The 17245-nt window shown below is 39.1% G+C and overlaps 1 protein-coding gene across 1 annotated transcript in view; it reads right to left on the bottom strand.

Moving 5' to 3' along the window:
* Positions 1-17221, bottom strand: part of Zfc3h1 (zinc finger C3H1-type containing) — a 59566-nt gene extending 42345 nt beyond the window's left edge. The window contains exons 1-3 of the mRNA XM_069988677.1: positions 16379-17221; positions 9714-10130; positions 644-708 (exon numbers count right to left, since the gene is read on the bottom strand). Of these exons, the coding sequence (XP_069844778.1) occupies positions 644-708; positions 9714-10130; positions 16379-17000 (1104 nt within the window). The 5' untranslated portion in view covers positions 17001-17221. The remainder of the gene's footprint in view (positions 1-643; positions 709-9713; positions 10131-16378) is intronic.
* Positions 17222-17245: the final 24 nt, after the last annotated feature.

Genomic DNA, 17245 nt, shown 5'->3' on the forward strand with positions numbered 1-17245 from the left:
AACAGTGTTGATGTTTCTGTACTTTTTTCTGTGACAGTCTCCCAACAACCCAAGGAATACATGATATTGAACTAATTTTGTAGAAAAGAAAGACACAAACACTAAACTGCTTACTCATTACTGTCATTCAAGAGGAGGAGCTAAAATCTGAAGCCAGGTAAATGTCTACATAGAATAACACACCAAAAAAAAAAAAAGGGGGGGGGGAATCTCTGGATCAAAATTAAGTTTCAAAACCACAAACAAAAAGATCTATGGATATGACTGTTTTCAGTTTCTTAGAATCTGCAGAACTTAATGGAAAGAAACTGTGACATTTTTTGGGGGGGTGTGCTAGGGTTTGAATTCAGGGCTTTAAGCTTCCTAGATAGGCACCCTACTGCTTGAACCACACCTCCAGCTCTCTCCAGAATTTAAGTCTATGTAGAAAGGTATAACAATGACTTGACAAGAATAGTCTATGATCTGAAAGTAGTGGCACAAACCTGAATCTCAGTACTCAGGAGGCTGAGATAGAAGGATGACAAACTCAAAATCAGCCAGGACTAGTAAAATTGTATCTCAAAGCAAACAAAACAAAAACAGACAACAGTACAAGAATCAGCATTACAGAGATATCCAATCCCACAAATCAGTATCTTACCTTTTCAGATAGAATATCTGAGGTACTAATTCTTCTTGTTAAATTTTGTTCTTTATCTTCTAATCCTTCAAAATAAAATAGCATCTTTTGAATACTTTAAAAGATAACCACAATTAATCTAAAATAAATTAATGCTAATTAATATTTAATAGCAATTACTTTAATGGGCACCAGTATCAGGTCTTATTTTCTCAATCTCTCAACCAGCATGAATGACTGTCATTAAAGAGAATAACAATCTGACAAAATGTCTCATTGCAATCTCATTCTAAAAGTAATGAGACAAAATTATTCAAGAGGCAAATTATACTGGCAAGCTATACTTTATTTGGCCAGGTGCTAATGGTTCACACCTGTAATCCTAGCTATTCAGGAGACTGATATCTGAGAACAGAGGTTCAAAGCAAGTGGAACAGAAAAATCCAAGAGACTGTTATCTCCAACTAACTAGCAAAAAGCCAGAAGTAGAGGTATGGCTCAAGTGGTACAGTACCAGTCTTGAAGAAAAAGAACACAAAGCCCTAAATTCAAATCCCAATACCAAAAAAGGAACAACCAATCCAAAAAAAAAAAAAAAGGCCACAAAATACTCTGATGAAATGGCTTCTGAGCAGAAAATAAGAATAGAATTATGGGCATGGTGAGTGATACATGCTGGTAATCTTAGTACTCGGGAGTCTGAAGTAGAAGGATCTTAGTTTAAAGCCAGCCTGAGCTAAACAGCCTCAGATACAAAATGAGACCCTATAACAAAAATTTAAAAATAAATTACTAGGGGCTGGGAAGGTGGCTCAGTGGTAGAGTGCTTGCCTTGCATGCCAGAGGCCCTGGGTTCGATTCCTCAGCACCACATAAGCAAAAAAATAAAACATTCTTAAAAAAAATAAAATAAAATAAAATAAAAATAAATACTAAAAAACAACAAGAAATAGAATTTGAGTAAGCTTAAAAAACAAAGCTCACTAATAAGGACCCACATATCCATATAGATAGATTATGATAAGCTACAATGTATTCCACATTTAGAAATTTTGTTTTATAGAGCTGATCTTCCTCCATTTACCTAGGAAAGCATAAAACAAAACAGTTTAAATATCAACTTCTAGCCTTAGCTAAGATTTCTAACAAAATGTATCAAACTTTTCATTTATATAATATAGTACATTAGTTTTGAAATAGACACTTTTCGTTACATGAAATTAAAACTCAAAATTCTTTCAGAATAAACAACTGAAGTTGCAAGGCTAGTTGTCTTTTCATAATACCAAACCTGTCAGTGTTCCAAAGTTTCTAATTTGATGGTTCATATGGGTCTGTTGGTGAGAGAACATTCAGTTTATTCAGTAAAGTGAGAAGTAACTAATCAAGAATTAATCATGCAGCCTGGCACTGGTGGCTCACACCTATAATCCTAGCTGCTCAGGAGGCAGAGATCTGAGGATCACGGTTCAAAGCCAGCCTGGGCAGGAAAGTCCATGAGATTCTTCTCTCCAATAAACTACCAGAAAACTGGAAGTGGCGCTGTGGCTCAAGTGGTAGAGTCCTAAGCCTTTGAGCTGAAGAGCTTAGGGACAGCACCCAGGCCCAGAGTTCAAGCCCCACAACCAGGGAAAAAAAGAAAAAGAAAATAAGAACTAATCATGCACCCTAGACAAAGCAAACAGAAGGAAACTCATCTACTTGAGTTGTGCTAAAAAACAATTTTGCAAATGTGAATTTATTGCAATGTGAATGACATAAAAGAAAATAATTTGAGGGCTTGGATGTAGCTTAGAGGTAGAGTATTTACCTAGTTTGTTTTGTCCTACATCATACAAATCATGATCTAATATAATCCCCAGGTCTATAAAACAAAGGGAGGGAGGAAGAAAAGGGAGGGAGATAATTTGGGAAAGACAATTGCTTATCTACCCATATGTGAGCTGTCTCAAATAAACAGTAAAAGAAGGCATAGTAAAAGTAGCATGTAAATCCTGGCTACTCAAGAGGTAGAGACAGACCTGAGTGGCCATGGCTCATGCCTGTAATCCTAGCTATTCAGGAGGCTGTGAGTTGAGGACTGAAGTTCAAAGCTATTGCTTACAGGAAAGTCCCTGAGACTATTATCTCCAATTAAACCCCAGAAAACCAGAAGTGGCACTGTAGCTCCAAGTGGTAGATTGCTGGCCTAGAGCAAAAACACTCAGGGACAGCAACCAGGTTGAGTTCAGTCTTGACCAAAAAATAGAAAAAAGGTACAGACAGAAGGATCATGGTTCAAGACCCAACAAAAAGTTAGCAAGATTGTATCTCAAAACCAAACTGGTGATATACTCCTACAATTCCCAGCTACTGCAGGGGCAGGGGTAGGAGGATTAAGGCTTAAAGGCCAAAGAATAAAGTTTTATCTAAAAAAAAAAAAAGAAGAACTGGAAACATGACTCAAATGGCAGATTACTAGGCCGTGAGTTCACTTTTGAATATTGTCAAAAGGAGGAAAACAAATAAAAAACATTAAGATAATAAATAAAATTAATCACTGTACCCAAACAATCTGAGTCATGTGCAAGTGAAGACAAACTACACTTCAAACATCTACCAGGTCAGGGTGTTACAAGTCATACCCATTCAAATCTCATCTTACAAATTACTGTGTATGCATTCAGTTAACACTACCTATTCTACCTCACAGTAACACACTAAAAACCTCCCAATTCTCAAAGCACATTTTAGATCTTTCTCAAGGATAAGCGATATATGTAAAGCTATACCACCATTTTTCTTTTTATTTATTTATTTTTTGTCAGTCATGAGGTTTGAACTGTGGGCCTGAGCGCTGTCCCTCAGCTCTTCAGCTCAAGGCTAGCATTCTAACCATTTTTCATTACTATCTTTTTTCATGTCCCAAAGACAAAGTTTCTGAGTGTTTCCCAACCCTTTCCCCCATACTAACTGGTTTTTATTATATAATTCTATATATCTTTAGAAATGCTTATGTCCATCATAACGAAATTGACCATACTTGAAAGAACAGCAAAATACCATGTGCTTCTTCAGCAGCATATGCCCTTTCGTTATATGCCAGGTATCCTACATATTATATTAGGGTAACCACTCTACTTTCGCGATTATCAAAAGCTTTAGAATGTATCAGAAATCAATTCATGGCTTGGTTAAAGAAGCTTTCATCCTGACCAACTAATTCATACTGTAACATTTTTTTTTTGTTTTGGGTCCAGTCGTGGGGCCTGAATTCTGGGCCTGGGCGCTGTCCCTCAGCTCGTCAGCTCAAGGCTAGGGTGCTACCACTTGAGCCATAGCACCACTTCTGGCTTTTTTCTGTTTATATGGTGCTGAGGAATCGAACCCAGGGCCTCATGCATGCAAGCCAAGCACTCTACCACTGAGCCACCTTCCCAGCTCCTCATACTGTAACATTTATCCTCAACTCTCATCTTACTTGCCCTGCAACACATTTTTTAAGTTTATTTTTTCACCACTTTTCCCTCTAAAATGTAAGTCTATGAAGACATAAATGACTATTTTGGACTGTGTCTGTAGTTCTGGCTATTCAAGGTACTAGCTAAGCTGGGAGGATTACTTGAATCCAGGAGGTCAAGAGCAGCTTGAGCAACACAGTGAAATCCTGTAGACAGAACACACAAGTATTAGGGAGGAGGAGATGAAGAGTAGGAAGGAAGGACAAAAGGAAAGAAGAGAGGCAGGTAAGTTGGTAGGTAGGCTGGTTGGCTAAGACATAAATGATTATTTTGCTCACTAGCACTTCCAGGAGCCCAGGATAAAGTGCTTAATGATGTGTGAATGAATGGAAGAATAAAAACCACCACTGAATTGTGCAATTGGATTATCTATAAATGTAGAGTTTCAATACTGCATAGTCTCAGTAAGATGATAAGGACATAAAAGTAGGATGTACTAGGTTAAAGAGGAAGTGGGAAGAAAAATTAAGAATAAATATAGGCGAATCCAGAAAGTTTCATTAAAAAAAGGAGAAATGCATGATAGAAGTTAAGGGAGAATGCAGGTTGAGAAAGCCTTTAAATCTTTGGATGAAAAACATAATTCTGTTTCTAAGAACTCCCTAAAAACAAAGTAGTTATAGCAGAGTAAACTACAGAACAAGGTCTTATAAAATGTGGGGAAAGCCAGAAATATAAGTTAAAACAAAATGGTGGGGCTGGGAATGTGGCTTAGTGGTAGAGTGCTTGCCTAGCATGCATGAAGCCCTGGGTCTGATTCCTTAAAACCACGTTAAAAAAAAAAAAAAGACAGAAGTGGTGCTGTGGCTCAAGTGGTGAGCAAAAGCAGCTCAGGGATAGAGCCCAGGCCCCTCAGCTCAAGCCCCCGGACTGGGAGGAAAAAATGGTCACAGACAAAAAGGGTTATTATTTCTTCAAAGTAAATGAATTTAAAATGAAATTCCATATATATAAATAGTAAGCTTATAGTAAGGAAGTAAGAAGTTGGAATGGAGTGGATTTTTTCAAAAAGGAGTCAAAGCTCATATGCAAACAAGGGACTGAAAAAATACTATGAAATATAACAGTGGTTGAGAGGGGAAAAAAACTTAATAGAAGAGTTTTGCCAAGGAATGAAGAAAGGAAGGTGCACACATAGAAACAAGTATAGAATATATATTAATTCAGATGGCATTTTAGAGCTGTTTGGTTTCCTCCAATTTTTCATTCAGTGAATTATTTAAACACCTCATCAAGTCATTTTCCTAAGATATTTGACAACGTAATGACTAAATATTAAATACAAATTCCTTAACAAGATATTTAAGCCCCTTCCCAAAGTTTGTTTATAAGCTTATATCCCCCTACTCATTAAAACATACTGTAATTCCCACATTGCATTCAGATTTGATTTATTTCAAACCCTTGAAAAAGCTGTGTGCCTCTGTTCATTTTGTTCCTTGTTTCCCAAATGGAAAGGACTCATTTTCCAAAATATACCTCATACATTTCAGTCTCTATAAAAACTTTGTAAATCCAGGCAGGGAATTATTTTTCCTCTGAATTACTGCAGGCTTTCATAATTCATATTATACTTTATGATAGCTACATATATGTATTCTCTATCCTGAAAAAAGGAAAGAGAGAAGAAAGGATGGAGGGCAGAAGGGGTGTGGGAGGAAGGGAGGGAGGGAGGGAGGGAAGAGAGGAAGAAAAGAAAGAAGGGTAGGTAGTTTGGGGGATTTTTGTGGGGTTTTCTTTTGTGCTGATCCTAGGGCTTGAACGGAGAGCCTGGGTGCTATCCCTGAGCTTTTTTGCTCCAGGATAGCTTCTGGTTTGGGGAGTTAGTTGAAGGCAAGAGTCTCAAAAGTCTTTCTTGCCAGTGATCCTTAGATCTCAATCTCCCCAGTAGCTAGGATTACAGACATGAGCCACTAGCCAAGGAAGTTTTTTGATCAGAAGCTTGAACTTCTAACTATAGAAGAGAAGATCAACTCTCCAATAATATATGATAAAAAATAGTCATCACCCAGGTTTGCAATCAAATTTACACAATACCGGTGGCCTTGAAAACTTTAATCCCATGGCAGTCTACTCATGTTCATGGGAAGAACAAAGACAAATTCTCCCAGGAGAAGCCTCTGTCTTCCTCAGGTATCAAAAACTTCTGACCAATAAAAAAGGAAACTGAGCACCTCACGTTAACAAAACACAGCCAAACAAAACACTGTAAATATTCAGCAAAAGTGCTAAAAATGAGAAACAGTAAACAAATATAATGAGCCACGTCCCCAGGCACTGGAAATCAGCAGGCACAAAAAAAGAAAAAAGAAAACAGAGCAAAACAAATCTATGGTTAATTTGTTTAAAAAAAAAAAAAAGATAAATTTGTAATCATAAAAAGGGAGAAGAGCTGGGTGCCAGTGACTCAGGCCTGTAATCCTACCTACACAGGAGGCTGAGATCTGAGGATCACGGTTCAAAGCCAGCACGAGCAGGAAAGTCCATGAGACTCTTATCTCCAATAAACCACCAGAAAACTGGAAGTGGTGTTATGGCTCAAGTGGTAGAGAGCTCGCCTTGAGCTGAAGAGCTTAGGGACAGCACCTAGACCCAGAGTTCAAGCCCTATGACAGACCAAAAAAAAAAGGGGGGGGGGAGAAGAAGCTAGGCATTGGTGGCTCATGTAATCCTAGCTACTCAGGAGGCTGAGATCTGAGGATCAGAGTTCAAAGTCAGCCCAGGCAGGAAACTCCGTGAGACTCTTATCTACAATGAACCACCAAAAAACCAGAAGTGGTGCTGTGGCTCAAGTGGTAAAAGCACTCACCGTAAGCTGAAGATCTCAGGGACAGTGCCAAGGCCCAAAGTTCAAGCCCCATGACTGAGACACACAGACACAGACACAGACACAGACACAGACACAGACACAGACACACACACACACACACACACACACACACACACACGAAGAAAACTGAATGACCAAACTGATACAAGACACACACAGACACACACACACACACACACAGAGAAAAGCCCCATGACTGAGACAGACAGACAGACAGACAGACAGACACACACACACACACACACACACACACACACACACACACACACACACACACACACACACACACACACACACACACACACACACGGAGAAGAAAACTGAATGACCAAACTGATACAAGAAAAAAACAAAAATGGAATGCTAAAATAATAATTGAAATTATGTAATTGAAATTTAAAACTCAATAGGTAGGTATAAGGCAGTTCAGCTACAGCTCAAAAAAAAAAAAAGGCAATAAAATGAAGGATACAAAGAAACATTTCCCAGAATGTGGCAAATACACAGACAGAAACTTGAGAGAAACAGAGGCATGAAGTATAAAAGAAGATGACTTCATATAACATACATCTATACAGACTTCCACAAAATGGATATTAAGGCACCATTTTAAGATATAAAATGACAAAAATTTTCAGAACTAAAGAAAGATGAAATTCAAATTCAATAAGCAGATCACAAGCTGGATAAATAAAAACATCTGTAGTCAGCATGTAATAAACAATGGAATATCAATATGGCTACAGGATCTTTAAAGGAACTAGAGAACAACTAGTGAAAGTAGATTACCTTCGAATTAAAAACCAGTATAACTGGTACCTGACTTCTCAAAATTACAATGAAAATATATTCACTTATTTTAAGAATATAATTAATTAACCTAGAATTCTTTTTTTCTCAGTACTGGAGTTTGAACTTGTGGAAGTCAACCACATTTCCTTGAGGTTTAAACTCTGAAATTATTGTTAAAAGAGTTTTCCACTGAGTATTTATACATTACAAAAATTCTCAAGATTTAAGCTGGGTGCTTGCTGGTGGCTCATGCCTGTAATCCTGAGTAGCTAGCTGAGATTTCAAGATAGCTGTTCAAAGCCAGCTGAGGCAGGAAAGTCTGTAAGACTCATTTCCAATTAACCACCAGGAAACAGGAAGTGAAGCTCTCAAAGTGGTAAAGTGCTAGCCTTAAGCCAAAGACTCAGGGACAGCACCCAGGTCCCGAATTCAAGCCCCACAACTGACAATAATATAATATATATATATACATACATACATAGATATATTGATGCATGATTATTGATATATATGAAAAAGCAATCCAAGAAAGTGCTAATAGAAGAGCAAAGCTAAAGCATTGACTCTCCTATTTTCAGGGACAAAAAAAGTCATGTTAGTATTCCTACAAGAACAGTGAGATTAGACAGCCTGATTCCAAACTTTAAAATGGGGGGTGGGAAGGGAAGGAGGGAAGAAATCTATGGGCAAGAATGTGACTGGAAAGGAAAAGAAACAAAGTATCAATAGTATAAAAAAGGAAACACTGTAAAATTAACATAATTACACTATTAGAAAATGCAAATATTCCTCTCAATTATGAAGAAAAAAATGTGGAGGGGCTGGAAATATGGCTTAGTTTAGGTAAGAGTACTTGCCTAGCATGCATGTGTTTGATTCCTCAGTACCACATAAACAGAAAAAGCTAGAAATGGCGCTGTACCTCAAGTGGTAGAGCACTAGCCTTGAGCAAAAGAAGCTCAGGGACAGTGTCCAGGCCAAGTTCAAGTCCTAGGACTGGCAAAAAGAAAAAATGGAGAAAAGCTTCAGTATCACCTTATACTGAAAATCTCAAATTAGGAATAGATAGAAAAAAACTTCTTTGGCCCAATAAAACAATAATTTACAAAAAAAAAAAAAAACACCCTAAACATGTTTAATGGTAAATTTCCTTTTAAGTTATGAAACAAAGAGGCCCATTATTAACTCTTTTTTTTTTTTTTAATTGTTGGTCGGTTGGGACTGAGCTCTGGGCCTAGGCGCTGTCCCTCAGCTCAAGGCTAGCGCTCTACCACTTGAACCACAACATTTCTGGCTTTTTGTGCTTATGTAGTGCTGAGGAATCAAACCCAGGGCCTCATGCATACAAAGCTAAGCACTCTACCACTGAACCACCTTCCCAGCCCATTATTAACTCTTATGTTTAATACTGTATTACAAATCTACATGTCCAAGCCAAAAAAAAGGGACAGAGAGAAGCCAGACATAATCCTAGCAATTGCTTTTAGAAGGCTGAGCAGGATGATCATAAATTTAATACCAGTCTGAGATACATGTCAAATCCAAGGCTGGTCTTGGCTACATAGTAAGACCTTGGGTATATCAGACAAACTTGATTAGCAATAAAAACAACTTATATTATTAAATAATATACATATAATGAAAGTATTAAACAGAATTTACAGACAGAATCTTTTTTTTTTGGGTCCAGTCGTGGGGCCTGAACTCTTGGCCTGGGCACTGTCCCTCAGCTCTTCAACTCAAGGCTAGTGCTCTACCACTTGAGCCACAGAGCCACTTCCGGCTTTTTTCTTTTTGCTTATGTGGTGCTGAGTAATTGAACCCAGGGCCTCATGCATGCAAGGCAAGCGCTCTACCACTGAGCCACCTTCCCAGACCCTACAGATAGAATCATTTAAGTGAAGTACACTTTCAAAACTCCTTCAGAGAAAGAAATCAAATTACTAACTGAAATATTTAGTTTCAATACCTTGACCAGGTTCAGTAGTGTCAGATTTCAAGGAAAGCTGTTTTGCTCCATCTTTAACTTTTTTCAACCGGTTCTTATCCCCTGGTAAAGTCAATTTTTGCCTGAGTGGTTTTAATTCAAATGCCTGAAAAGTTTTGATCTGTGTTTTCTCCTCTGGAGCTACTTCTTTACTTGAGTCTTTTGTAATACTGACATTATCGGTGCTTGATTGGTCCTCAGAGTTCAATGTTTTAGGATCTTCCTGCACAGTTTCTTCTTTGCTACTCAAAGCTAGTTTTTCATCCTTATTGATGCATTCTAGTTCCAACTGTATTTGCTTATACTTTAAAAGTAAATCTTCAAAAGTTTCTTCCCCACAGTTTTCACTTTTTGATGAATAACTCTGTTTTCTTGACGGAGATCTTCCAAAACTTTTGGCTGAACAGCATATTAAGGAAACCAGTGTCCAAAATTTTTCCATTGTTAAATTTAACAAAACACTGTAAGTTATAGATGAATATTCTCCCTTTATATTTTCAAGATGAACTGGTATTTTTAAATTACCAAATTCTATTTAGTATGGAATGTGCTGCTAATGCCCACTTTCATTATGTACCACATAAATAGTCCACTTACAAAATCATTAGTGTAATTACCAATACATTCCACAGTAGTCCACCTCTTAGGTTACAGCATCCTTCCTTCTAAAGGTCCATCAGAAATGCCCGTGGTAAGCTGGGTAGTAAAGATGCTTTTTCTGAAGACGAGAAACTGAGATTTAGTTCAGATGTGGGTAAATTTACACTGTATATAACCAAGAAGAAATAGTTATTCTTTTTAATGACTTTTATGTCTCAAATATATAAATATATATACAGATACATGTATATAAACAGAGAGAAAAGTAAACACTGATTAGATTAATTCACGAATGACATTTTCTTAAAAACCTAATACATAAGCTCTAAATTCATCAAATATACAAATATTCAACATCCATACAACTAATATGAGTCAATTAATATTGAAACTTTTGAAACTTAAATTTTACTTCCTAATTTAAAGTTTGAAATAACCCATACATAAAAGAAACCTTTTTTTCTTTTCTTTTCTTTTTTTTGGTGGTAAACCAGAGTTTGAACTCAGGGCCCCACACTTGTTAAGCAGATACTCTAACATTTGAGCTAAGTCCCCAACCTTCTATGAGAACTATTATACCTTATTTTTCTATCATAGGCATTAACAAAAGGACCTTGTGTAGTTTCAATATAAAAACTGACTATTTTACACTGGCCAAGAAACCAGCAAAGATTTTAAAACTCCTGATGACCAATTGAAAAACAACAATAACAAAAGTACTAACTAAGAAATAAACTTTTAACAGTTTTACAGAAAAACTGTCCTAGAAAATCTTTGATTATATTTTAAAAAGAATAACAGCTTTTCAATACACCTTTCTAACATATTCTCTTACCAAAAGGAGTATGTCTAGTCTCATTAACACAGAAACTACTGAGTTTATTCAATGGCATTCAATAAACCTTCATCTTTCTACCAAATCTCTCCGTCCTATGGGAATGTAAACTGACTTCTGAGCTCCCACTTAAACCCAGGTTTCTAAACTTTAAAGTCTTCTTCCTTTTTCTTTAACTCTATAGCCTGATAAGCCTTGAGAGGGACAGCACCCAGGCCCTGAGTTCAAACCCTGGTAAGCAATACCAAAAGGCCCAGAATCTTTATAGAATATATACCTGACCAGATCACTCTCCTCATTTAAGCTCTCATTAAGAGTTCACAACCATCACAACAGATTCCTCTATGATTTGACCTGGACTTACCTTTTCATTCTTAAACCTCTCCCTACTCATTACAATTTTTACAGCTTTGTATCCAGGTTTCTGTTCTTCAACTTGACCCCAATTCACTACATATACATAAGAGAAGCCAGAATCACTAAATTCTTCCTTACTCATTCTTACATATTCTTTGTACATAAATGCATTGATTATGTAATTTACATCTAGCTTTTCAATGGGCTTATCTAAAGGAACAAATGCAGCAAAAGTAAATAAAGGGAATACAATGCACTAACAAAAAATGACTGAAGAACAGAAAAATAAGCAAATGCAATTCAGTTCTAACTTCAACTAACTTCACAGGAGAAATGAGTTAGCTATTCTTTTCTCTAGGTAGAATTAGGATCAAACTAATACCATTTGTCAGATCTAATTTTAAGCCTATTAAGCTACAATTTATGACTTGGCTGGTTGCTGATGCTTGTAATAAATAATACTTATTCAGGAAGCGGAGATATCGAAAATCCAGGTTAGAGGCCAACAGGGACAAAAAAAAAAAAAAGTAACTAGGTATAGAGCATGCCTTGGGCCCAGTAGGTAGGAAGACCAAAGTTGGGTAAAAACAAAGAGATCCTACATAAAGATAACTAAAGATCAACAAATGGTAGCGACCTGGAACCCTTGAGGGCAAACCCCAGCCCTCTCCCCTACAACAAAAAAGGATGTAACTTGTAAGTGAAATTGAAAAAAAGAAAAAAAAAAGTGTGAACCAAGCATAGTGGCATATACCTGTAATCCCAACAACTGGACCAATTGAGGCTAGGGGATCTTAAATTCAGGAACACCTTTAGCAACTTATCAAAGTCAAAAAAATTTTTAAAGGGTGGAAAGTGCAGCTCAATTGTGGAGTCCTGGGTTCAACCCCCAGTATACCAAAATAACAATAATAATATTATAGTAAACACTACTTTTAAACAGCAGACTTTAAAACTTAACTAAATTTTTTTGAAGATCTGCTACTCACCCTTTTCAGCTGCAGCTGAAAATGGAATGTCTTTTTACTGATGAGAGAAAGAGAGAAAGAGAGAGAGAGAGAGAGAGAGAGAGAGAGAGAGAGAGAGAGAGAGAGAGAGCACGCACTCACGTGCATGCCTGGCCTAATTATGTTAGCTCTCATCTGAGTTGAAAATTTAATACAACTGAAGTCATTCAAGGAAGATTTGCACTAAGATAGTCTGACAAAAGGGACTCTCATTAAGAAAAACTAAAACTGAATGAAGAGCTGCAATAGAATCTGATCATTCTATTTCTTTACAGTTGTAACACACTCTAATTGTTACAGAAAAAAAGAAGTTCTAATGATAAAAAAAGAAAACTGCACCCAGACTACATCATTTAAATGTCATAGAATCACCCTCATTCTTTTTTTATATAAAGTATTTGTAAAATTAAAAAGGTGCTTAGTTTACACACCTTTAAACCCTGCTATTCCAGAGGCAGAGATAGGAAGGATCAAAGTTTAAGGCCAGTCCAGGCAAACATAGCTTCAGACCCCATCTGAAAGACAAACTAAAAGCAAAAGAACTACAGGGCATATTAAATGTTAGTTTCCCTAGCCAACAAGAGGCCCTGAGTTCAATCCCTAGTAATGTAAAACAAAACCAAAGAAAATAAGCCAGCTGGGTACCACTGGCCACACCCTGTAATTCTAGTTACTGGGGAGGCTGAGAAAGGGACAATTATGGTGCAAGCCAAGTCTAGGCAGAAAAGTTTACAAGACCCTTTCTCAATAGCTGGATACATCTATTATCTTAGCTATATGGAAGAACAAGACCAGGAGAACTAATTCCAGGCTACAAAGACAAAAAGTCTGCAAGACTCCATCTCAGTGGAAGAATCACGATGTGGTGGTAGATGCCTATCATTACACCTATTGATGAGACTTGTAGGCAACTAGGCAGGAAACCAGACTCTACCTCAAAATAACTAGCACAAAGAGATGGGGGTATGGCTCACTGGTAGATCACTTGCTACCAAGTGTTAAGTCCTTGAGTTCAAAACCCCAATATTTCACAAAAAAGTCATTTTAATCACAATGGAAATATGAATCAGACTGAGCATGATATTCATAGCAAAGGGATGTAAAGATTGTTATCATGATTGTTACAGAAACAAAAGTCATGCAGGTACACAGAATGTTTCCCTATATTTTTTGCAACACTATGTACCTGTTTAATAAGAAAAATACATAAACCTAAAAATAAATATGTGGTTCTGTATGAGTAAGCAGAAGACAACTGCAGGAGGCTGACAAGCCCAATCATCTCCCCCTTTTCTTTTTTTCTTTGGGGGGGGGGGGGTGTGGAGTCGTTCATGGGGCTTGAACTCTGGGCCTGGGTGTTATCCCTGAGCTCTTCAGCTCAAGGTTAGCACTCTACCGCTTGAGCCACAGCGCCACTTCCGGTTCTCTGGTGACTTATTGGAGAGAAGAGTTTCACAGACTTTGCTGCTCCGGCTGGCTTTGAACCTTAATCCTCAGATCTCAGCCTCCTGAGTAGCTAGGATTACAGGCGTGAGCCACTGGTGCCCGGCCATCTCCCCCTTTTCTAATATAAAACAAGAAAGTTTTAAGCTCCCAAAGTTCTTTTTACCTGAATTTGAACTTTACCAATCTGTATTTTTTTTCCATTTTTCCTCAACACAAATTAAAACTATCGTCTCTGGATCCTTAAAAAAACACCTACTTAAATGTTTAAAATAGCCTGTTTTTTAATTCAGAATAGATTAAAAACATCCATGGATTAAAACCCATATCCTGGCCAGGTGTTTTTCTAACCTTTTTGAAAATATACTTTTTTTTTTTTGGCAGTACTGATGTTTGAACTCAGCAAATGCCAATTGTGTCAGTCCCCTGCCCTTTCTGCTTTATTTTTGAATACTGTTTAACTGGGCAGGGGGAGTGCTCCCTGGATTTGTATTTCCCCAATAGCTGGAATTACAAGAAACAAACTCTTGCCATCAGTCATCTTGTAGACTCAGACCAGGTCTCCCAGTTTTTTGTCCCAGCTGGCCTAGAACCATGATCCTCCCAATCTCTCCCTCTAAAATAGCTGGGATTACAGCTCATGTTTAAGATAGAAAACATAGCTACTTAAGGAGTTGATCCACCGCAGCCCAGCTAATTGATGTCTTTTAAAAGGTTACATACTTATGATTTTAATCTGAAAAATGCTAAAATGCTCTCTCCTAACCCATCTGTTGCAGATCCAATTATCTTGACACCAGCATTAAATAAAAGCTGCTGTTTCTTATCTAAATATTTTGCCCCTTTGACATCATAACATCTCAAAGAGATAATCCTGAGCCTAATTATTCCATAAAAGTAATTTTCATTACCTTCCAAGTAAGTATCATTATACTTAACTTTTGTAGTATTAAAAAAAAAATTAAGACAGGTGTGGCACATGCTGGGAGGCTTGGGGCAAGAGCATCTAAGGCCAGCCCTGGACTACATAGCCAAGTCCAAGGACTAACATGACACTGTCTATAAAAAGAAAAAAAGCTGGGCACTAGTGGCCGATGCCTGTAGTCCTCCTCATTCAGGAGACTGAGATCTGAGGATCATGGTTCAAAGCCAGCTGACCCAAGAAAAATCTATGAGATTCTTATCTCCATTTAACCACCCCCATAAAAGCTGAGAAGTAGAGCTCTGGCTCAAGTAGTAGAGCACTAAGCCTTGGGCAAAAAAGTTCAGGGACAGCACTGAGGACCTCAGTTCAAGTCCCAGAACCATCACCAAAAGGAAAATAAATCATTGCACTGTGGAAACTGCAACTATTTTAAATTGGTTCTATAAACTCACCACAAAACAGGAAATCTTTAGATTATTAATTTCTTGTGTAAATCCTGAGTAACTCAATAATGCTAAGGGTAACTGCAGTTAGAGAGAGCACAAAAATCCACTATTTGGCTACTTTCCTTCTCAATGTTTCTATAATGTATACACAAAGTTTACATAATGAATAGATTCTCCCATTCTAGCACATTCATACAAGTGTGGGTAAGTTTATCTTTTTCTGATACACATTTAATAGGGACTAAGAGTTATAAATTGACTGGAAATATGGCTCAAGGGGTAGAGCAAATTGCCTACCAAGAATGAAGCTCACGTGCGAGTTCAATCCCCAGTATTTTCCAAAATAACAATGTTATATAAAATGCCAAAAGTGAACATAGGAAAAAGGGGATTGTTCTACAAAACGATATATACTGTTAAAAGCTCTGAATAAAATTGATAAAGAACTAGTTCTTTTACTCCTGCCTCTCACCCCTCTCCTGTGAAAGGCAGCAATAGTCAGAAATGGGTTAAAACACAAAACCCAAGCAGAATCACAACAGTGGGACTTCGCAGAATGAAACTAAGATTTCAAACGTCAAAGTGTGATTGTAAGTCACAGCACCCGTACACCCAACTCTTAACTACTTTTGTCCTTCCGCTAATAACCTAAGTCAACTTCCTATAAAACACAAAAGTTCCAGTAGTAGCAAAAAAAAAAAAAAAAAAAAAAAAACCCAAATGCTAGTGAAAGTTGGTTCTCATAAGGTACACTTACAAATCTGATTTGACGCTGATTCCAGGAGTTTACAACGATGCACGGCACACTGACGTTTAAAAAAAAAAAAAGAAAAGAAAAGAAACCTATCTAATAAAACAGCCTAAGAAACACGGCTAGAGCGGGACGCTTGCAACTTATCAAAGCACAACTTCCTTCAAGTCTACGGACCCAGGAACAAAGGATCGGTTCCGAAAGTTAAACTGGCGGACCCGGCACCGACGCCGAGGGGGAACTTTAGTGACACACCCAGGGCAGACCGCCACGTTAAGGATACAGCTCTTCCGAGGCGGAGAGGGCTCTCGCCAGCTCTGACTGCAGCTGAAGCCGGCTCCCGGTCCTCCTCCCAGAGGAGGTCTGCCCCCCGGCTTGCCACCTCGCTCACCCACTCCTCGTCCCCGACTCCAGCGACTCCCACCCCGGTAAGGCCTGCCTCGAAAGCGGAAACGGTCCAGGGCGAGGTGGCTCCGCTCCCAGAAGGACGGCCGGGGGCTGCTCTCGGAGAGAGCGCTGGGAGGCATCCGCGCCGAGGGCGGATGGGATCGGAACGGTTCTTTGGGTCGGTAGCTGCTGTGTCCCCTGAGGTGGCCCCGCTCCGACGCGTGCCGCGAGCGGGAGAAATTTCTCAGCGGCTGCTGAGAAGAGGACGATGACGAGGAGGAACCGCCGCCTCCGCCCGATCCACCGCCCCGAGCCGGGTGAGGCGGCCTGCGCCGCGGGTAGGGCAAGAGCCCGCCGCCGCCGCCGCCACCGCCACCGCCGCCGCTGCTGCTGCTGCTGCTCCGGCTCCGTATCTGGCTGTTATTGTCGTCGTCGCTGATCTCCCCATCTTCAAGCTCCCCTTCTTCCTTCGGGGAGAGGCTGCTGGAGGCCGGGGCCGAAGTCTCCGCGGTCGCCATCGGCGGAACTGCGCTTCCGACACCACCTTCGTCCTCGGTCCCCGGAGCCTCCCGACAACTGCCTTCCAGCGGGGCTGCCGCCCTCCCTAACGGACTGGATGGGTGCGGCCTCACCGTTCTCAAGGCGCCCAGCCGGCTCTGGCCCCCCAACTTCCCCGCACCCCGATTCTTCCTCGCCGGACTGTGGCCAGGCACTTCTCTCTCCTAGCGCCCCCTGGCTCATCCACCACCGGGGCTCTTCCGCC

Source organism: Dipodomys merriami, unplaced genomic scaffold (genome assembly GCF_024711535.1).
Source record: "Dipodomys merriami isolate MVZ:Mamm:240054 unplaced genomic scaffold, mDipMer1.0.p SCAF_10, whole genome shotgun sequence".
Lineage (NCBI taxonomy): Eukaryota > Metazoa > Chordata > Mammalia > Rodentia > Heteromyidae > Dipodomys > Dipodomys merriami.